At 55.3% G+C, this 22,154-nt stretch overlaps 1 protein-coding gene and 1 long non-coding RNA gene across 3 annotated transcripts; one reads left to right on the forward strand and one right to left on the reverse strand.

The window, feature by feature from the left end:
• The first annotated feature begins 379 nt into the window (after positions 1-379).
• On the forward strand, positions 380-20,682 carry Csnk1g2 (casein kinase 1 gamma 2). 2 transcript variants are annotated; one of them, XM_045135030.1, is made up of 12 exons: positions 381-493; positions 13,805-14,223; positions 18,357-18,397; positions 18,541-18,610; positions 18,692-18,840; positions 18,924-19,158; positions 19,240-19,325; positions 19,394-19,478; positions 19,552-19,700; positions 19,809-19,892; positions 19,965-20,071; positions 20,171-20,682. In XM_045135030.1, exons 2-12 carry the CDS (start codon positions 14,040-14,042, stop codon positions 20,223-20,225), a joined length of 1,245 nt encoding a protein of 414 aa, XP_044990965.1. In that variant the 5' UTR covers positions 381-493; positions 13,805-14,039; the 3' UTR covers positions 20,226-20,682. The 2 variants fall into 2 exon arrangements, with proteins under 2 accessions (XP_044990964.1, XP_044990965.1); XM_045135029.1 differs by having other exon boundaries at positions 380-493; positions 18,541-18,840.
• LOC123455088 lies at positions 17,106-18,574 on the reverse strand. The gene is made up of 2 exons (XR_006633671.1): positions 17,617-18,574; positions 17,106-17,383 (listed from the first exon to the last, which is right to left on the reverse strand). It is a non-coding gene; the product is annotated as an uncharacterized LOC123455088 (long non-coding RNA).
• Positions 20,683-22,154: the final 1,472 nt, after the last annotated feature.

Genomic DNA, 22,154 nt, shown 5'->3' on the forward strand with positions numbered 1-22,154 from the left:
TCCTGCGCGGTCGTAAAGCCTGGTGGCCGTAGAGCAGCGCTCCCCTGAGCTGTCGCAAAACGGCGCGCCCTTCTGTATTCCCCGCCCCCGTGGTGCCGCAAAGTGTTGCGCTCAGCTCTCGGCCACGCCCCCGCTCCGTCGCAAATCGGTCCCGCCCCGATACCTACCCACGCCCCGCGCTGTGACGTATGAAGCGCGCGTCCCGCGACTCAGACTGCGCCTGCGCTATAGCGGTCTCAGCAGTCGTCTCCTCCCTTGGCTGTCCTGACGCTGGCGGCGTAAGGCGCGTGCGCGCGCGCGGGGGCTTCCCCGGAGCGGGCGCGGCGGAGCGGCGGAGCCCGGCCCTCCCCGCTGAACATGCCGAGGCCGGCCCCGACGGCGCGGGAACCTGAACGGGGACCCGAGCCGGAGCGCGAGTGTGCGCGGGGCCCGGAGCGGAGGACGCCGTGCTGCTGAGCCCGGCCGCCGCCCGCGGGCCCCAAGCGGAGCGCAGGTAACGATGCGCGCGCACGGCGGAACCGGGCCCCACCCCCACCACGACCCCTGACGTCCCCCCGCCGCGGACTCCGCTGACCCTGAGCCTTCGACCCCGGTGACCCCCGATGACCCCCCTTTCCCACATTCAGCGCTTCACCGACCCCGATCTCCGCACCTCGGGGTTCTCGCAGCGAGCCCCATCCTCACCTTGGGGTCCCATCCATGTCGCACTCCGAATCCCGACGCCTTCCACCCACCAAGACCTCAATGCTTGCCCCCCCTCAAGTTCCCGCCTCGGTTTCCCCCACTCAGATTCCTCTGTCCTCCATTGACCCTCAGGCCCTAGATTTCCTGATATCCCCAATACTCAATCCCACCTGCGATGCCTATGGATCTCTCCCACATTCCCCTTCTTGTCCTGGGGTCCCTCTGTCCACCTGGTCCCATGGCCTCTTGCCATCTGGGCTTGAAGCGCCTGCCCTTCCTGGTTCCCAATCTTTCTTCACTCTGGTGTCCCCTTTCTAAGACTACACTTTGTGGTTCTGATGCTTTTGAGGGGTACAGGTGAGGGGACTTGGGCACAGGGAAAGGGGTCAGATTTGCAGGGACCTGTTGCAGGCACAGCTTGGGAACTCGGGGCTCTGCTGGCTGCGCCCTCCCCCTTCCGCCCTGGCCACCGGCTTTGTTTTCCGGAAACACACGGATGGAGGAGGGAGGGGTGAGATGTCTAAGCCGGTCACCGCATCCCTCCTTGGCCTTCTCTGTTCCAACTTTTTCTCCAGGGGTGACTTTCTCAATATGGGCAGAGAAGTGGGGAAGGGAGACCACCATGGCATCTGGCGCCAGGCCAGCTTCAGAGGAATCTCCTTCTCATCTGGGTGGCAACTTGGCAGGAAGCAGCCTGGGTGGGGGAGTGCTGTAGGTGGAAGCTTGGTGTCTTGTCGCTGTCCCCTCGGAAGTGCCCCAGCTTGGGTTACTGTCTGTATGCCCAGCTCATATGTTGGGGCTCTGGCTCCTGGGACCTGTTATCCCCACCCCCAGGACACAAAAGAGACTTAATGGTATCTATGGCCTAAGGTTCTGATGGAGCTGATGGGAAAGTAGAAAGGCTTCAATTGTCCTGGGGATGGGGTAACCAGAACTGATCTTTCATGGATGTTAGGAGGTGCCCTCAAGGGTCCTGGTGCTCTGGACCAGAGCATATCATGGCCACAGGTTTGAAAGGGGAAAGCTCGCAGTTGTGTTTTTGTTTTCTGCACCAGAGCTGGGCGCCACCTGCCCACCACAGGTCTCCAGAGCTGTCCCTGATGCTGCCTGGGAGCCAGTGGGAAGGAACCCAGGTCTTTCAGGGACCTGCAGTGGGCAAACAGGGCCACATCTGGGAGGAGCCATGCAGTCTGCACATGGTGGCTGGACTCCCCCACGGGGGAGGCAGGTGGCTGTGGTGTCATAGGACTGGTTTGAACATGCCCCTTGTTTGGAACCAGACTATTGGTATGAGAGGTGGTCTCCTGTCTGATTCAGTCCCTTGGGGTCTGCTGAGGAGGAGTGTGGGGTAAGGGGTGGTGTATGTTGTCACTGTGGGCTCTGGATATGTCTTAGAGGGCCAGCCCTCCAGCGCTGTTGTTGACAGTGTGGAACTCCTGTGATGTCTTTGAATTTCCAGTGACTTCTCTTTTTAATTACATAGTAATTACCTCGGTTGCAGAAGGAAGTAGGTGAGGCTTTGGTAATTGACAGTCTTGGACCTGCACACCACCCCCAGCTTAAGGAAAACCAGCGCCAGCCACTAATTTGTGAATCAAGACAGTTGTGCAGTATGCCTGAAAGATGTGGGACCATTTGTGTTCGTGGAGCTTGTGGGTGGAAATGCCCCCCTGAGAAGCAGGCCCTGGGGCCCTGGCTAGCCTGTTGCTGGATACGTGTCCTCAAAGCTATGCAGGACTGAGGCTATGTGGAGGCACAAGCGATGTTTCTCCTGGGACCTGTTCCAGAGGAGTGTGTATGTGAGAGAGAGAGAGAGAGAGACACTATGGAGTTTGGGGCTCCCACAGTGCCATCCCAGCTCCCCCACCACTAATAGCCCTTCTCTCTGCAGAGGGCTGGGGCACCATTGAGGCCGGGCTGGGGTAGAGGAAGGGTAGTGCTTGTGGACTTCATGCCATGTGGCCTTCACTGTCCAGGTGGTGGGCAGGCCGTGGCTTTCATGTAACCCACAGGGCAAATGGGGTCATGTGAGGAATGCTCTGACTCCTGAGTCCTGGCAGGGTCGCAGTGGTAGTGGAGGGGGAGCAGTTGGGCTTTGTCCATGTTCAGCCACATGTCTGATGTCCTCCAGACTTGGTGGCTGTGCTCATGCTGGATTGTGGGCTTGTCTTAATGGGCTGGGCACCAGCTGTGCCTGGTAGAGCCATGAGGGGCCATCTGCAGATGTTCCGCATGGCCTTCGCTGAATTTTGGTGCTGGTTCCGCTTGAGGCCTGGGGCTTGTACAGGTGAGCCAGGGCCTGGAGGCTTAGGTAGGCCCCTCAAGTCTACAGCTCACTCCATAGCCTTTGTGAGTTTGTGTGATGTGGCTTCAGGGAGGTGGCCGTAGCACCTGGCTGGCCCGCTTGGTAGAGGAAGACCTAGGGTTTGGAGATCTGACTCCAGTGACAACAGGCCAGAGGTGCTGCTGGAAGCTGGTGGGGGGTGGTGGTGGTGGTGGTGAAGGCATGTTTGTAGGAGGCTGTTGTCCTGGGTGGCCCCTTTTGATGTCTCTCCTGCTTCCTGTCCCTGCCATTCCTTCCTGAGGCTGAGCAGCCTGTTCACTGTGGAATGACAGTGCCTGATCTGTCCATGGGCTGCTTTGGCCTCAAGCTGGGCGGGCTGACCTCGTGGTAGTGAGGTGTTAGGTGACGCTAGTGGGTTTCCATTTGTCTCCTGAAAAGCAGAAATACACCTGGAACATTTTAGTGGCTACTTGGTCACCTGCACAGCCCTTCTGTGGCTTCTAGCATTCAGATGTGGGCAGGACCCCAAAGCTGGCTCATCCACCACAACAGGGACCCAGCGTGCTTCCCACACTCAACTCCCCTTGACCCTCCGTGGAGGCTCAGGATCACCGCAACACCCACACTATCCTTCCCTTTTTTCTGTCCCATTCATTTCACTGTGTCACTAGCCCACTTTGTCCTGGCCAGAGGGAGGTCACAGGACACACCATAGGAGTGGTGGCAGGCAGAGAGGTGAGCCTGGAGATGGCAGTGAGGACCTGTCCACTGCTGCCCTGAAGGAGACCTTGGTGGAGTGGCTTGCTCAGGGTCAGCTCTTGTTCCTGCTTCCCTGGGCCCTGCGAGCCTTTGGGCTGTGTGGGGCATGGTGGACAGCACAAGGAGTTCAGTGGCTCAGGAGGGGTAGACAGTGGTTTTTCCTTTCTTTGCCCTAGCTACTCCCCTCAAAGGGACTAAACCATTGTTCAAAGAACTTCCCCATCTCATGACCTGCCCCAGGTCCTCTTCCCTGGAACATGCCTCTGGATAGCCCAGGGCCTCCTGCCCATGCCTGCACCCCTCGGGACGGCTCAGTGCCACAGGCCCAGACAGATTTAGGTCACATCCTGTTAAATAACAGATTCTTCCAGAGTCCTCTTGACACATATTGGGGTCCAGCTGATAGCACACAGACCTGTGCTGCCATCAACTCTTGAAGCCTCCTGTGGGCTTTAGGGGTGCCTTGGAGCCAAGGTGTGAGGCTGTCCCCATGGGGGCCTCGTGGGCCTGTGGCTGTGGGGCTGAGCTGAGAGCTCTGGATGGTATGATAGATAAGAGGACCTGACCCCTGGGACCAGGTAGAGAGCACGATCACTCTTGAGGCGTGCAACCATCACACCACCCTGGTGTCTGGGGCTCCACAGGGCTGGCAGGTGGTCCCAGAGCATAGGCCCGCCTCCTCTCCATCTTACTGTTTCTGTGGCTTGCATTTCCTGTAAGCATACCCTTGCCCTCTGAAGTCAGTCTAAGCCAAGTCCCTGTCAGGTGAACATAGCCCACTGAGAGGAGGCTGGCCCTGGCAGGGTGAACGCTACTCCTCCCAGGTAGATATCTGTATGGGGCAAGCCACTAGCCTTCTCCTCCCGTGATCACCTTCCCCACATGGGGGCCAAATGTCTCTGTGCTGTCCGTCAAGGTTGGTCCTCTGCTTGGTCCCTACAGGCACCTGGTGTCCTAATTCTGTGCCTGCTGGGCAGACATTCCCTCGAAGTGTATGTGGTGGGCAGCATCTCCCCAAAGTTAAGTTTTGTGCTGGTCTTCACCTCTAGAACTGTCTTTGTAAATGTTCCAGGTTTACTTGACTTGGCGTTTGAAGCATGCCTGGGCTACAATGAGACTCTGTCTCAAAACACCAAAACAAGGGCTGGGGAGATGGCTTAGAAGTTAAGGCATTTGTCTGTGAAGCCAAAGGACCCAGATTCGGTTCCCTAGGACCCACGTAAGCCAGATACACAAGGGGCACATGCATCTAGAGTTTGTTTTCAGTGGCTACAGGCCCTGGCGTGCCCATTCTCTGTCTGTCTATCTGTCTCTCTTCTATCTCTCTTGCTTTCTGCTTGCAAATAAATAAAAATTTTAAGTTACTTAAAAAAGAAAAACACAGGGGCTGGAGAGATGGCTTAGCGGTTAAGCGCTTGCCTGTGAAGCCTAAGGACCCCGGTTCGAGGCTCGGTTCCCCAAGTCCCACGTTAGCCAGATGCACAAGGGGGCGCACGCGTCTGGAGTTCGTTTGCAGAGGCTGGAAGCCCTGGCGCGCCCATTCTCTCTCTCCCTCTATCTGTCTTTCTCTCTGTGTCTGTCACTCTGAAATAAATAAATTAAAAAAAAAAGAAAAAGAAAAACACCAAAACAAGCTGGTGGCACACACCTTTAATCTCAGCACTCAGGAGAGGAGCCAGAAGTAGGAGGATCCCCATGAGTTCGAGGCCACCCTGAAACTACACAGTGAATTCCATGTTAGCCTGGACTAGAGTAAGACCCTACCTGGAAAAAAGCTTGGGCCAGTCAGTTTTGCTTGCATATGTGTGGATGCTGTTATCCACCTGTCTTGGTTTCTGTGTGTGCCTGGTTCTACTCAGAGATGGCCCAGGTCTTAGGGACACTGAGTGCCTTGCCTAGGTTTGGGCACATGTCTCTAACCCATTCTCTCCCCTTGGCACTGTGGTTGACACTGGCCTGGCAGTCCTGGGCTCTGCAGGGTGCTGAGTAGCACCTCTGGCTTCCACCCCCTCTGTACCAGGCTCCCCCAGTGGTAAAGGCCACACAGGTCCTTAAACATGTCTCTGAGTTCCATGGATGTCAGTGTTCCCTGGATGAAATCCCCTGGGTCAGGTGACTCCACAGGCTTCAGGAGACTGCTTCCCATGGTCACCTGCCCTGCTGAGGTCCAGGGACACTGCCCATATGGAGACCTCTACATTGATTGGAGAGGGAGACAGGAGGTCAGTCCAACAAGCTTGGGTCCCCTGGGTGACACCATCTGCCCCAGTGGGACATGTTCTGTTGTGACCAGTGCCTAAGTAGCAGAAGGCATGGGACCCATTTCTCCCTCTCTTCATCCTGTGTCCCCTTGACAAAGGCACAGTCCTTCTGCTTTCTTGTTCCCCAGCCCCCACTACAGTGCTGTTTCTCAGGACCACTGTTGGGACAGTGTGCACCTGGCCCATGGCTTCACATTGTCCTGTGCTGACATGTGCCCCAGGACCTGGGATGTCTGTGTGCAGGTTGAGAGGTACACATTTGTCTCATAGAGATCTTTCTTTTTTTAAATTTTTTTGGGTCATTTTTATTTATTTATTTGAGTGTGACAGAGAAAGAAAGAGAGAGAGAGAGAGAGAGAGATTGGGCACGCCAGGGCTTCCAGCCACTTCTAACGAACTCCAGACACGTGCGCCCCCTTGTGCATCTGGCTAACTTGGGTCCTGGGGAATCGAGCCTCGAACCGGGGTTCTTAGGCTTCACAGGCAAGCGCTTAACTGCTAAGCCATCTCTCCAGCCCCCCCTTTTTTTAAATTTATAATTAGGGAGAGGGGGAGAGAGAGAGATAGACAGAGATGGGGGGGGGAGAAATGGGTGCACCAGAGCCTCCAGCTACCAAAAATGAACTCCAGTTACACGCGCCACCTTATGCCTCTGGCTTATGTGAGACCTGGAGAATCGAACTTGGGTCCTTTGACTTCCCAGACAAACACCTTAACCACTAAGCAATCTCTCCAGCCCTCACAGATCTTTCGAGAGCTGTATGCAGGCTTTGCCCTTCCCTGTGTCATCAAGGGGTTCAAGTGCTGAGAGCGAGGATATGCATGCAGTGCAGGATGGGTTGGGCCGCTTCTCCAGGCCATCCCAGCTATACTGACACCACACATGGTTTCCTCTAGGCCCCAGCCTCACTTCCTATGCGGTTTTTTTTTTTTGTTGTTGTTGTTTGTTTCTTTGTCTTTGTTTTTTGAGGTCGGGTCTCCCTCTAGCCCAGCCTCAGCCTGACCTGGAATTCACCATGTAATCTCAGGGTAGCCTTGAACTCATAGCAATCCTCCCATCTCTGTCTCCCAAATGCTGGGACCAAACATGTGTGCCACCATGCCCAGCCCTCCTGTGCTTATTTATTTTTATTTACTTATTTGAGAGAGGGAAAGATTTGGGGGGGGGGTAGAGAGGGAGAATGGGTATGCCAGGGCTTCCAGCCACTGCCAATGAACTGCAGATACATGCGCCACCTTGTGCATCTGGCTTATGTGGGTCCTGGGGAATCAAACCGAGGTCCGTTAGCTTTGCAGGCAAGCACCTTAACCACTAAGCATCTCTCCAGCCCACCTCCTGTACTTTTTTTTTAAAAAAAAATTTTATTTACTTATTGGAGAGTGACAGAGAGAGAAAGAGGCAGAGAGAGAGAGAATGGGTGTGCCAGGGCCTCCAGCCACTGCAAATGAACTCCAGACAGCATGTGCCCCCTTGTGCATCTGGCTAATGTGGGTCCTGGGGAATTGAGCCTCGAACTGGGGTCCTTAGGCTTCACAGGCAAGCGCTTAACTGCTAAGTCATCTCTCCAGTCCCCTCCTGTGCTTTTGAAGACAGTTGTTATGATTTCTCAGGCAGGTTTGGGATGAGCATGTTGGCATCTTCTGGGGTATCTTTCTCTAAGGCCAAGAGTTCTTATCTCACAGGGACTAAGAAGCCCTCTGTGGCTGGGGAGATGTCTCAGTGGTTGCAGGCACTTGCTTGCAAAGTCTGTTGACTTGAGTATAGCCCAGGTTCAGTCTCTAGCACCATAGAAGCCACTTGCAGGCCAGGCTTGTTTGTGTCAGCAAGAAGATGGTGTCTCAAAGTGGAGCACAGACGTGTGTACCTACCTACACATAAACACACACACACACGCACACACACACATAAATGCACACACACATTTAATAGAAGTCCTCTGCCATTATCCAGGCCTAGAGTAAGGGTCTTATGGCTTCCAGACCTATCCTTGGCCATTCCCTTGCATAGTCATCCCTGAATCTCCCATGAGGTACAGTAGGTATCTTCTCTATTACTCACTGGGGCATGGTTTTCTTCCCATCCAACTCTGGGTCCTGCCAGCTTGATGTACCCTGCTATGATACCTGCTCCATCTCGGTTGAGTTTTTTTTCCTTTCATCAGCCGGGGTCACAAGTACTTGAGGTTAGTGGGCTTATGTCCTATGGGGTCCTCTCGCCTTCTCAAGCCAGAGGAACAGGGAATAGGCCTGCAAATGCATGTCAGGGGTCACAGCCCTCTGGGCTACAGCCTGAATTCACACCAGGCCCATGCATGTCACTCAGGTGTCAGCACTCTGTGCTGCAGCCTGGATTCACACCAGGTCCATCCATGCATGTCACTCAGGGGTGTCAGTACTCTGGGCTGCAGCCTGGATTCATACCAGGTCCATGCATGTCATTTGGGTATTAGCACTCTGGGCTGCAGCCTGGATTCACACCAGGTCCATGCATGTCACTTGGGTGTCAATGCTCTGGACTGCAGCCTGGATTCACACCAGGTCCAAGCCTTGGTGGGGCTAGGAGTGCTGGTGATGTCACCCAGGGACTGTGACATCACTGAGTATAAATGCAGAGAAGAGGCTTGGGGCCTTCAGCAGGGGAGCGGCCTGGGACCCGGCAAGATGGGGGACCCCAAAAAGAGCAACACAGGTGCGTGCTGGGTTTGCAGGAGGAGGGCTCTATGTCTTGGGTGCCTCTCCTTTGAGCTTGGTGGGCAATCAGCTGGCTAGCTTGACAGTGAACACCCTGGGCCTGGCTTTGGGCTCAGTATGTTTCTGGAGTCAGGGCAAGCCCTGGGGACAGATTCATATGGCTGAAGGCCTTGTAGGTCAGGCTAGGGTGGGTAGTTTTAGCTTCAGCCTCAGCCTGGGCCAGGACTGGCAGTGGCATTCCCACTTCCCTTGGGGACTTAGGGTCACCACCCTCACTTCCCTTGCTCATATCACTCTATTCCAGGAGGACACTTATCATTATATCCTCTTATTCAGGGATGTCACTGGTCTTCTAGAACCCATCTCAGGGGTTCAGTTCTTTCTTGTGGATGGGGATCGGTGGGATTCAGTCAGGGGCAGCTGTGGTGTCTTCAGTGTTGTGCTTGCCATCCTCCAGGGTGGTGTTCCCCTTCATCTGGCCTGTTGCAGAGTAGGATGCTAGTGTCTGTCAGAGTGTTTCAGAATGCAAGGGGACAGTAGAATCACCTCTCTGGGTCATGTGAGTGTTATGTTCACCAAGGTCATGGTCAGCTGGGGTCTAGGCCTGCGTCCTTCCTGTTCCTGCCTGGTTTATGCTGCATTTCTCTAGCTGCCTGCGTGCCCTGCTGAGCTAGTACCCTTCGTGGAGTTAAGGTTGCACACAGGAGGTCACACAGACTTCGGTGTGAGGACTGGCCCCGGGGGGCACTTGGCCTACAACAGGCACTTCCACAGGTGCCTGGAATTTGCAGCCTTGTCGGGCCCCAGTGGGGTAAACAGTGGCTGTCCCCATGTTGGACTTCTGTCATGTGAGTGGGCCAGCCAGCTCCATCCCTATAGTTCAGGTCTTTCTCCATCCTATGGCCATGCCCTTCCTGCAGGAGGAAAGGGGTGGCTGGGCTATAGTGGGGTACGAATGCAGGGTTGCCCTCTGCCACAGTGCCCCATGTCCCTCCCCTGAGTGGCCCTGCATACAGCACTGGCACCATGTGGTGTCTTGAGAGTCTGACACTAGCCAGGCAGGACCTGTCCCCAGTGCTGCCTGGCTTCCATGTTGGCCCTCCACACATTAGGGCTCTAACTGCATGTGATTACCAAGGGTTTGGGATCCTCTTCCTGGCTTATGGACTTCCAGGGTACAGGGCTCTGGGGCCAGACATGGCTGTTTAAGGGGTGCATTATGGCTGGCTGGCTGCCCATTGACCTATGTACCTACTCTCTTTGCATCTCCTTTCCCATGTCTGGGCACAACCCATGATGATAGCTCACCAGGTGACTCCTTGCTCATCCGGATGCTAGGGGTGATGAGGAGTGTGTGGCCTGCAGGGGCTGTGTGTGAACTTCATTTCTTTGTCTCTTGGCTTTTTGTTATTTATTTGCAAGTAGATAGAGAAGAGAGAGAATGGGCATGGGCATGTCAGGGCCTCCAGCTGCTGCAAACAAGCTCCAGACACGTGTCCCTTTGTGCATCTGGATTTACTTGGGTACTGGTGAATTGAACCTAGGATGTTGGGTTTTGCAGGCAAGCACCTGAACTGCTGAGCCACCTCTTCAGCCATGTATTTTGTCTTTTTGATACAGGGTCTTGCTGTGTAGTGCTAAATGAAACTCTTTCCTTATAGAAACACAAACACACTTCTGCTCATGCCACATAGAGCTCAGATGACAGATCAAAGCATGATTGCACCAAAATCCAATTTTGGTGAACCAGTGAATTTATTGGGGTTACTTACAGAGCAGATGAGGGGTTGCTTAGAGGAGCATCAGTGACTAAAAGGCAGCTGCATTACTGGCAAGCCCACCCCAGCATTAGGTGACCACTCATGGAAGCTTCATCTCTTTAGCTTACTGTACATCCTGCAGGCAGCTGATCTGGTCAGTGTCCAGCACACTGCATAATGTGTGACATGTACACGGCTGGTCAGTGAACAGTTGTTCACTGCTCCTGTGACCTAGCTCTCCAGACCTGTTGACCACTTGACTACTACTTCCCTTCTGGAGGAAATACTTTAGTCCCGAAGAATTTGCTATATAATGGTAGCCCTAGAAAACCTGGTCCTCCTGGTGCCTCCCAAGTGCTGTGATGACAGGTGTGGGCCACCCTGCCCCACTGGCTTTCCTTTCTGAGGGAAGGAAGGAAATCCTACCATGTCTGTTCATGAAGCAGATATAGACATCACAGTGACCCTGCCCTGTGGATGCTGGGCTTGTCAGGGACTAAGGTGTCTGGAGCTGACTGGTGAAGTGTGGTGCGATACAGCATCTTCCCTGGGGTGGGTGAGAGCGACAGAGTGGCTGTGTAGATGCTGGAAGTCTCACTACTCTAGGCAGAAACAGGGCACCTTGGCCCAGATGCAGCCCACTTTCCCCTAGAGACTTGTAGTTCTGGTCGACATCCTGTCTCATACCCTTGCCATCCCTGAGACCCCCCAGTGCAGTCTTCACAGTGCCACCTGGAGGCATCCCTACACCCTTTCATTCCTGTGCCATGTGGTATTGTGTAACTACGGTGGTGGGATGCCACTTGCTGACAAAAGAGGAGGCAGAGGCCACTAGTGCTGTATAGGGGCCCTTCCTGCTGCAGCCTTTGTGGTGTTGACAGACAGGAAGTCCTGTGACTGTCCCTGGGGTCAGGACCTGAGGCTGGCTGGACCTGTCTGCGTGTTCCATCCCTAGTGTTGGGCTGTGGCTGGCTGGGCACAGAGCCTGGTGGCTAGAACCATTGCTGTCTAATGGAATCATGCCACCATTCTTGGTCCAGGAGGTTCCCGGTGTCCTCTTGTGGGTCCTCAGGGCCGTGTTTTGGGACCTGGGCCTGGTGGGATACGTGTCTCCACAGCACTGCAGTCCTACACCTCTGGATCCCTTCCTAGGCAGCTTCATTTATCCCCAGAAGAGATGCTCATCATGCTTGGGAAGCAGGGTGAAGTCTGCCCGCTGTATGGCTTAGGGAGTCAGGCTGACCACTATTCAAGGACCAGATAAGTGGATTGCCACTCATCTGTCCACTGTCAGCCACCACCCAGCAGAGAAAGTGTGAAATAGGAGGAATTGAAGACAATATGGGCAACCTTGTTGGGGAATGTGGGGACAGGAAGCTGTGTGGCCACAGCTGGTGGCCCTGAACCCTTGCTTCCCAGCTGTCCCTGTTCCAGGGGTGAGCAGCCTTCAGGCAGTGAAGGCCAGTCTAGGCTCAGCATCACCTGGGTTTCTGTGTCCCACACCTCTGCATGTGTGGATGTCCTTTTGTGATCCAGGAGTGGTCACTTATTTTTGATGCACTGTCAGCTGGGAGGGTACAGGCTCTGTGAGGCAGGTGGCACCTGGCCTTCCCTTCACAGACTTGGGCTAAGCTCTTTATACCTGCTTAGAGGGGCCCTGTGTCCACCAGCTGACCCCAAGGGTCCTGGAGTCTTAGGTATCCTCACTCTTGGGTAAGAACTCTGCTGTGGATGCTTTGGGAGCACTGTGTCCTCTACTGACCTTTAGACCTATGAGCCCTGCAGTGTCACAGATGCCCACTGGTTACCTCATTCCATGAGAACCTGTAGGTTTCACATCATCTCTTTGGTTTCCTCTCACCCTTTTATCTCATCCTAACCAGGTACCATGAGTAGCACAACCAACAGGTTTGGACAGTGACCCACCAGATCAATGCTAGGAGCTGAGTCCAGGACACAGGCAGGCTACCCCCAGGGGCCTACTTACTCATGGCTCAGCCTGGGCCAAAGGCCTGGGAGTGGGGCCGCTGTGGGGTTGGACCAGGCCACACAAATTGAGGGAGCACTTAGGTTCTCCCCCACCCCTGGGGAAGAGTCTTGCTTTAGCCCACACTGACCTGGAACTCATTCTATAGTCCTAGGCTGGTCTCAAGATCACAGCCATCGTCCTAAATATGTTTTTATTTATTTATTTGAGAGAGAAAGAGGTAGTGAGAGAGAGAATGGGCATGCCAGGGCCTCCAGCCACTGCAAATGAACTCCAGATTCATGTGCCTCCTTGTGCATCTGGCTTACGTGGGTCCTGGGGAATCAAGCCGGGTCCTTAGGCTTCACAGGTAAACGCCTTAACCTCTAATCCACCTCTCCAGCCCTGTTTTATTTATTTATTTATTTTTTCTTAAGTTTGTTTGCAAGGAGAGAGAATGGGCATGTCAGAGCCTGTAGCCTTTGCAAACAAACTCCAGACACATGCCCCACTTTGTCATCTGGCTTTACATGGGTACTGTGAAATAGAACCTGGGTCAGGCGAGGACCTTAGCCACTGAGCCATCTCTCCAGCCCACGTATGGTCTTTTTGTTTTGTGTGTTTTTGGTTTTTTTGAGGTAGGGTCTCACTGTAGCCCAGACTGACCTGGAGTTCATTATGTAGTCACGGCAATCCTCCTACCTCTACCTCCCGAGTGCTAGGATTAAAAGCGTGTGCCAGCACGCCCAGCTTGTACATATGATTTTAAAGTGAGTATTAGCCTGTGTTTGATGCTGGGCATTCCTGAGGACATGGGAGAGGCAAGTCCTGTGGCTGTGGTGCTGGTGACTGTCCTTTCTCAGGCCAGTGGGGCATTCAGCTGGATAGGGTGGGTTCTCTGGTTCAGCTCTCCATGTCCCCAGCCCCACTTTCTCCTTGCCAGGGATCATGCTGGACAGCTAGGAATCGCCAGCCTGCCTTTAGCATTTAGTATTCCCCATTGATTCAGGGTATAGAACTTCTGTCCCCACCTGGTTGTCTGTCTTAGCAGCCCCTGGTGTGAAGACAGGCACATATGGACTGATGGGGCAGCTGTGGTTTTGGGGCCTTTCACCAGGCTTTAACCTTCCAGTAACCTGTGCCACTCTGGGTGACCCCATCCTCTTGTCACAGTAGTATGGTGGGCTGGGCACATGACCACTTTACCCAGCTTCTTCCTGGTTACCAGTGGCCTTTGCTGTTACCCCACTCCCATCCATGGCCTCACAGGGGAATTTGGAGCAGAGGTGTCTGTCTCTCTCAGACCTTCAAGGATTTTTCCAGAATACCTGCCTGTTGGATGTACATCCACCCCATAGCAGTCATCCTAGCTCCTAACCTATTGCCTGTCTCTCCACAGCTGGGTGCCACAAGATTTGAGGCGGTGGGACTTGTCAGCAGAATGTCTTCTCTCCCTTTGAGCAACACAGAGGCCACCAAGATGAGCACCACAGCCGGGCCCAGGTGTCAATAGCTGGGAGCCACAGCCCGCCGCAGGTGCGATGTTGTACTAGGCACAGAGCGGCGAGCTCAGGTTCCACAGACCCGGATTGCACGGCACAGTCACCGTGGAGAGGCCAGGGTACCACAAACTTATGGATTTTGACAAGAAAGGAGGGAAGGGGGAGTTGGAGGAGGGCCGGAGAATGTCCAAGACCGGTGGGAGTCGGACCAGCCACAGCGTCCGCTCGGGAAACAGTTCGGGGGTCCTGATGGTGGGCCCCAACTTCAGAGTCGGCAAGAAGATAGGCTGTGGAAACTTCGGGGAACTCCGCCTAGGTGAGTCCCCTGCTTGAACAGTGGCTACCAGCTGTCATCTCTACTCTAGCTGTGGTGTCCATCAGGAGGCTTTGGGAGAGAAGAGGAGCCCCGGCCCTCCTCTTGGGGATGGCTTGTGGTGGAGGCTCTGCAGGGAGAGGGCTGCAGACCACCATGTGAGTAGTAGGGGAGAGACTGGTGTGTACTGAACTCAGTGCTTCCTCCTGCCCAGTTTCTGAGCCACATGAGAGAGCTGGTTAGATTGTTGGTGGTCAGCTGTGGGGCCCAGTCTTGGTGGTGTCCACCCATGCCTGCCAACCTGCTGTGTTGGGCTGCCCAGCCTCTGCACCATCTGTGCCACTGCATAGGTGTGATGAACAGGGTGCTGAGTTCCTAGGCCTTCCTCTCTCAGAAAACTGGGTTCAGGCCCCATCTGTCAGCAGTGCCTGTGAGGACACCTTTTTCCTGCTGTGCCTAGAGCCCAAGGCAGCTGACATTGCCACAGGCTCAGCCCCCTCAGTGTCTATAATGGGGGCCAGGTCCTGGAAGAGCAGGCAAGAGAGGTGGTGGCAGAGGGACCAGCCTTGTATGTGCACCCTACATGGATGGCAGCCACCTGAGAGCCAAGGTCATAGTCCTAGCTGTCACACACAGGACCCCCTCCCCAGGTTCCTCCTCTAAACAGGGGTGTGAGAGTCCTCTCTACAAGGGCTGAAAACATGGGAGTCCCAGGGTTGATACTACAAGTGACAAATATGTGGTCATGCTGAGTGCAGGGTTGCCTCATGGGACCCAGCGAGCCCTTCTGCTTGTGGGAGGTGACCATTGGTGGCAACTGTACTCCATGCCGTCTACCAGACCCCTCTCCATGCTGCCTTCTGCAGTAGCTCAGCCTCAGAGCTCCTGCCCGAGCCTGGGAGGCAAAGTGATTCCCAAAAATGGAGCCTCCCTTGCTGTCCAGGGATGTATGTGCATGTGCCCATGCCCTGGCACTGCAGACAGAACACACAGACACTAACAGTGACACCAGTGTGTGCATGGGCAGTGCCATCACACGTAGGCAAATGCACACATGCACATGGCCTAGAGCAGAGGAGGCCCTGCCCATATGCTGTCCTCAGGCAGTGTGGCAGCCACTCACTGGCTCAGGTGACTTCTCAGGTGCTCTCGGACAGTGAATTGTAAAACACTTTCTACTTGAAGTGTGTTCTCTGGGTGTGGTGTATTTCTGAGAGTAGAGCGCATGGCTGCACAAGTCCCATCATGTACTGTGAGGTCATCTGTGGAGATGCACTATTCAGTTTAAGGTCCTACTGGCCACTTCGGGGTTCCCATTGAGATGATTAGAATAGAGCTTCCTGGACCCTGTGCCGCCAAGCTTTTAGCTGTATATCTGGATTGAAATACAAGCCCCTGGAGTAGGCTGTGCCTCAGTGGTAGTGTGTGAGGTGAGTACCAGTGAGACCCTGGGGTACAGCCCAGACCAAAACCAAAAATGATGTAATAAGCTGACTGTGGAGGCTCACGCCAGCCATTTTATCAGTTGTAAGGAAGGTTGAGGCAGGAGGATCACCACCAAGTTCAGGCTAGCTAGAGTGATGAGACCCTGTCTAACATAATGAACAACAATGAAGCTTAGAGGGCATCACTAATGACACCATGAGTGCCATTCTCTATTCTGTTGTGTACTCAGGTGCTTGTTCCAGGTGGGCTAGAGCTCTCCCCAGCACTTCTTGATCTGTAGAATGGTTTTTAGAAAGGACATGACAGGGCCACTGCAAACAAACTCCAGGTGCATGTGCCACTTTGTGCATCTGGCTTATGGAGGTACTGGGAAATCAAACCTGGGTCCTTAGGTTTTGCAGGCAGGCAAGCATCTTATCTGCTAAGCCATCTCTGCAACTCCCTAGTGACACTTTTTTTTTTTTTTTTTTTCCTGAGGTAAGGTTTCATGCTAGCTTAGGCTGACCTGGAATTCACTATGTAGTCTCAGGGTGGCCTCGAACTCACAGCGATCCTCCTACTTCTGCCTCCCAAGTGCTAGGATTAAAGGCGTGTGCCGCCATGACCAGCCCTAGTGACACTTTGGGTTACATTTATCAACAGTTTACTCATTATGTCTTCTCCATTCTGCCTTTTGTTATGGCTTGCTTATAGCCCTATCATCCTTTTTCTTTTTTCTTTTTTTCTTTTTTTTTTTAAGGTAGGGTCTCACTGTAGCCCAGGCTGACCTGGAATTCACTATGGACTCTCAGGGTGGCCTCAAACTCAAGGCAATCCTCCTCTACCTCTGCCTCCCAAGTGCTGGGATTAAAGGTGTGCGCCACCACGCCCAGCTTTTCATCCTTTTTCTTTTTTCAGTCTCCTTCTATAGTTCAGGCTGTTGTACAACTCCAGCCCAGGCTAGCCTTCCTGTTCTTCTGACTGACGCATTGTACACATACACTTCTATCCCTTATTTGGGACTGGTTCTTAGCAGCTGTCAGTCAAGGGTGTAGAGTCCCACTTGCAGGATGTGAGCTCTGGGGTCTCAGCTGGATGCTGGGGAGTCTGTCCTTAGTGGTTGGAGCGCCCACGTCTCCTAACTTGTGGGTCTACCTGGCATCTTCCTCTGGCCCCACCACCATGCATCATTCCTGTCAGGACCACTGGTGGGCCTTATGTGGTCTGCGTTGCACTAGGGTCTGGAGTATACCAGACCTTCAGCACGTGCATAGGTTTATGCCCACCAGGTGTTCTATAAGGACTTGGCTATGGCAGGTGTCTAAACACAAAGGGCAGCTGAAGGGCTGTTCTTTCAAGCACAGAAAACACCAGAGAAGAAAAGGTGCATGCGAGGTGTAGTCAGTGTCAAATGCTCATGGGCACCACTGACAGCAAGAAGGGCTCAGACCCCAAAATTGGCAGAACCTGCTTTGCTGGACATCAGTGATAAAGAGATTTCCAGTCTGGGCAGAGGGTTTAGACAGTCAGCTGTGGCACAGAGGCGTGACACTTCACTCCCTTCCATGAGTCACAGGGCCACAAATGGACAGACAGCCAACATGGCTGCAGGGTGAGGAGCAGAGTGAGGGCCCTTGAGCGTAGGCCATAGCCTGGCCACTTCGGCAGGGACATGGTGCATGCTGAGAGCTCCCTGGCTGGGTCACTAGAGATGAAGGTGTTCCTGGGTCAGCTTCGCCTGCAGAGAGGAAGGTAGAGCTGCAAGTGGGCTGTGAACTTGGCCTCAGGTGACAGTTGAGGATGGCCTGCTGGAGGCCAGAGCTTGGCAGTACTGCTAAAGCACTGTGGGCTGTGGGGTGACAGGTGCACAGAGGCCCCAGCCAGGCTGTATGGCAAGGAACAGCACATTGCTCCACTGATGACAGAATGAGCACCAGGGGAGGGCTGTGCCATGCACACATGATATGTCACCTCAGCAATCTGCAGGCCAGTGAGGTCCCTGTCGGCCCCATGGGGACACTGGCAAGCTGATGGCTAGCTTTGAAGGCTGATCTGGACAGTAGAACAGTCAGAGCCATCACAGCCAGGTCTCTCTCAAGGCTTCCTGTGGTGATGGGAGGCAGGATGAAGGTGGCATGGGGCTGGAAATGGCCTTCCGGGTGGGTGGCATGAATGTACTCATGTAGGGTGACACTGCAAAGGTATATCATGGTTCTGGAGATGGCAGCCTGGGGTCTGCCTGGATATGGCAGTTGAGACACCTGCAAGGGGGCTGCACCCTTTCTGGGGCTGGGCCACTCCCATGGCTCAGGCACTGAGGCATCACCCTCACTGGGCAGGTGTGGCAATACTGGGGGCTGAGCGCCTCCTCCTCCTTCTCAGCCAGCCCTGACAGGGTGGGGTAGAGGGCTGGGCTACCTCCTCTTGGAGGGGGTAGCTGTGTTCCTGACCCCTTGGGTGCAGGGCTCCTCACCCCACTGTTCAGGACAAGCTAATTTCTTCCTCCTGGAGGCAGGGCTGGTATATCGTACGGCCCATGAACAGCAGGGACTTCTGGCCAGGCTCCTTAGCCATGGGGAGGGGGTATCAAGGTGACTAACCATTGGGGGGTATATGCTAGTGGGAAGGCGCCCTGAAGAGTGTACATGGGCTCTGGGGAGGGTGGGCCTGCCATCCTGATGGCCTCTTTGCCCAACCCCCCCTCCCCCTAGGAAAGAACCTGTACACAAACGAGTACGTGGCTATCAAACTGGTAAGTGTGATCCCCACTCCATGTCCCCCGCCCCCAGGCCAGGCCAAGAGGCTGAATCACCAAGGCCTGGGCCTAGCTGAGGGTTTGGGTCCCCTCAGTCCTGGGCCTGGCAGGGGGTCTGGGTCACAGTCCCTGTCCCGCAGGAGCCCATCAAGTCCCGGGCCCCGCAGCTGCACCTGGAGTACCGCTTCTACAAGCAGCTGAGCACCGCAGGTACGCCGGGGCTGGTGGGCACAGGGAGGACGGTCCCGCAGTCCCAGGGCTCGGTGCCAGTGCTCCCGTGTGCTCCTGCAGAGGGCGTCCCTCAGGTCTACTACTTCGGCCCGTGCGGGAAGTACAACGCCATGGTGCTGGAGCTGCTGGGGCCCAGCCTGGAGGACCTCTTTGACCTGTGCGACCGCACCTTCACGCTCAAGACGGTGCTCATGATTGCCATCCAGCTGGTGCGCTGCGCGTGGATGGGCTGCGGGGTGGGTGCGGCGCTTCCCCCTCCCCGCTGAAGCCGCCCCTCCTTCCCCTGCCCCAGATCACGCGCATGGAGTACGTGCACACCAAGAGCCTCATCTACCGCGATGTGAAGCCGGAGAACTTCCTGGTGGGCCGGCCGGGCAGCAAGCGGCAGCACGCCATCCACATCATCGACTTCGGGCTGGCCAAGGAGTACATCGACCCCGAGACCAAGAAGCACATCCCGTACCGCGAGCACAAGAGCCTGACGGGCACGGCGCGGTACATGAGCATCAACACGCACCTGGGCAAGGGTGAGTGCGCGGGCACGGGCGGGGCGGGGCGGGGCGGGGTCTGGAGCGGCTGGCGTGGCTGAGCCTCCCTCGGTTCCGCAGAGCAGAGCCGCCGCGACGACCTGGAAGCGCTGGGCCACATGTTCATGTATTTCCTGCGAGGCAGCCTGCCCTGGCAGGGGCTCAAGGTGCGTGGGGCTGGGGGGGAGGGGAGTGGCGAGGTGACATGACGTGACGCGACTCCGCCCTCCCCCAGGCTGACACTCTGAAGGAGCGCTACCAGAAGATAGGGGACACCAAGCGAGCCACGCCCATCGAGGTGCTGTGCGAGAGCTTCCCAGGTGAGGCCCCGCCCGCTCCTGCGAGGCCCGTGCCCGGCGGGCCGGCGCCCACGCGCTCCCTCCCCCCCTGCAGAGGAGATGGCCACCTACCTGCGCTACGTGCGGCGCCTGGACTTCTTCGAGAAGCCGGACTACGATTACCTGCGGAAGCTCTTTACCGACCTGTTCGACCGCAGCGGCTACGTGTTTGACTACGAGTACGACTGGGCCGGGAAGCCCCTGGTAGGTGACGGGCGCGGGTGGGAGTCCCTCGTGGGTGGCGGGCGGGGGCAGCCCCTCTGCAGCCAGGGGCGTCTGGCGCCCATCCTGTCCTGACACCTGCTCCCGCAGCCGACGCCCATTGGCACCATGCACACTGACCTGCCCGCGCAGCCTCAGCTTCGGGACAAGGCCCAGCCACACAACAAAACCCAGGTGAGGACCCCGGGACCACCTTGGGAGGGCCAGGGCAGAGCCGTGCCGGCATGACTCCCGTCTCTGCTATAGGCATTGAACTCTACCAACGGCGAGCTGAACGCAGACGACCCCACAGCCGGTCACTCCAATGCCCCAATCACGGCCCCCGCAGAAGTGGAGGTGACGGATGACACCAAGTAAGGCCCTGGGATGGCCTGGCAGGGGGGCTCGCGGGCGCCTCTGCGGCTGGCCCTGCCTCACCTCCCCGCCCCGCTCCGCCTCTCCCCTCCCCTCAGGTGCTGCTGCTTCTTCAAGAGGAGGAAGAGAAAATCTCTGCCGCGGCACAAGTGAGCGGACGCCCGCGCTCCCAGGCTGGAGGCTGGCGGGCCGGGCCGAGGCGGCCCGATGCCGAGCCAGGGCGCCCGCAGGGGCCGCACCCCCTGGACGTGGGGTCACCCCTTCACGTAAGACTGGCCGAAATGCGCGCGCCTCGCCCCCTGGAACGCTTGCGGCTTCCCGGCTGGAGGAGAGCGAGAGCGAGGCCTCCTAAAGTCCAGCTTGTCCCCTCGATCCAAAGGCCATTTTCTCGAGGGGCAGGCGGGGTGTCGGGGTCGCCGTGGGCAGGCTGCCCGCCCCACAAACCAAAGGGGAGGCGACAGGATGCACCAAAGTCGGCCGGGGCGGAGCGGGGCGGGCCAGGGCGTCCCGCCCTACAGTGTACAGAAATGGCATTCATGTTTCTCTGACGCTTCTCTGAAGCCATAGGACTTAGGGGCTTTCTTAAAAAAATAAAAGAAAAAGGAAACTACTCGAATGTAGTGGCTGGTCTTTCTGCCGAGTCGTGGTGGGTGAGGGACGGGCTTCAGGAAGAGGATGTGGGACAGCCCCAGCTGGGTGAGGGCAAGTGATACAGACCAGGCCGGGCAAGCAGGTAAGGGCCTGGGTCTCTGAGGACCATCAGTCCCTGCCTCCCTCCCCTTCCCTCCAAGGTTCTCTTCGACCACCATAGAAAACAGAAGGGACAGGGATGCTGATGCTCTAGGCAGAGGACAAAGACAAGAAACTTCACATTGGATACCCCCAGTGAAAGACTTGATTTCAAAGAGGCAGAGAGTGAAATGCTGGGAAGCTGAGGCAGGAGAGCTGGGGAGATTTCAAGCCCCAGTTTGGGTCACATAGTAAGACTGCATCCGGTGAATGACACAGCCAAGCATGGTGACATACCTGTCCTCCCAGCACTCAGGAACACTCCATCAACTGTGTTCTCCCACAAAATTGCACTTACAAATGCATGTGGCCACGCCCAGCTGCCATGTAGGTTCTGGATAATCACACAAGGGACAAATCAGGCCCTTGTGCTTTTTTACATGGGAAATGCCCTTACCTGCTCAGCCATCTCTCCAGTACAATAGATGTTTTGTTTACTGCTTACTTTTGGTCTACTACTATTCCCTCCTGCCCTGCCCCATTATTACTAGTTTGGTTTTTTCGAGGTAGAGTCTCAGTGTAACCCAGGCTGACTTGGAATTCACTATGTAGTGTCAGGGTGGCCTCGAACTCAGTGATCCTACCTCTGACTAGTGCTGGAGTTAAAGGCATGTGCCAACATGCCAAAGCTCTGCTCTTTTTAAACTCTCTCTCTGTGTTTGTATGGGCTTATGTGCTATGGCATGTATGTGGAGGTCAGAGGACATCTTGGGGGTGTCTGTGGTCCACTGTTCTTGAGACAGGGTCTCACATTGCTGCAAAGGAATTGCCGAACTACAGAGGAACATCAGCAGAGCCAGCCCTTGAGCTCCAGATTCTCCTGGCTCCATCTCCCATTGGCACATTGGGATCACAGATGCAGGCACCACTTTGCATCCAACTTTATGTGGGTGGTGGGGAATTGAACCTAGGCCAGGTTTGCAAGCAAATGCCTTTAACTGCTGTTAACCCCAGCCTTTGCATGATTGTGATGGCAAGCTAAACCACTACAAGAGGACTCCTAAGTCCGTGTTTCTCCCAGAAAGGACAGTGGCCCCAATGTTCCCAGTCTCATCTTTGTAATTGGGAACTGAGTTTGTGAAACTGGATCACCATTTATTATTGGGAACTGAGTTTGTGAAACTGGATCACCATTTATTGAGTTTTGTACCATCCAGGCAAGCACTTTAACTGCTAAGTCACCTCTTAGGCCGATTTTTTTCAATTTTATTTTTGAGAGAGTCAGAGAGAATGGGTGCGCCAGGGCCTTTCAGCCTCTATGAAGGGAACTCCAGATGAGTGCACCCCCTTGTG

Source organism: Jaculus jaculus, chromosome 15 (assembly GCF_020740685.1).
Source record: "Jaculus jaculus isolate mJacJac1 chromosome 15, mJacJac1.mat.Y.cur, whole genome shotgun sequence".
In the NCBI taxonomy this organism is placed as follows: domain Eukaryota; kingdom Metazoa; phylum Chordata; class Mammalia; order Rodentia; family Dipodidae; genus Jaculus; species Jaculus jaculus.

What these genes read in the sequence shown, in the direction of transcription:
- Csnk1g2 (XM_045135029.1), top strand. Translation starts at nt 14,040, where the DNA reads ATGGATTTTGACAAGAAAGGAGGGAAGGGGGAGTTGGAGGAGGGCCGG. An exon ending in TCATGATTGCCATCCAGCTG is followed by an intron (nt 18,841 to 18,923) that starts GTGCGCTGCGCG and finishes CCCCTGCCCCAG; the next exon opens with ATCACGCGCATGGAGTACGT. An exon ending in TGCCCTGGCAGGGGCTCAAG is followed by an intron (nt 19,326 to 19,393) that starts GTGCGTGGGGCT and finishes GCCCTCCCCCAG; the next exon opens with GCTGACACTCTGAAGGAGCG.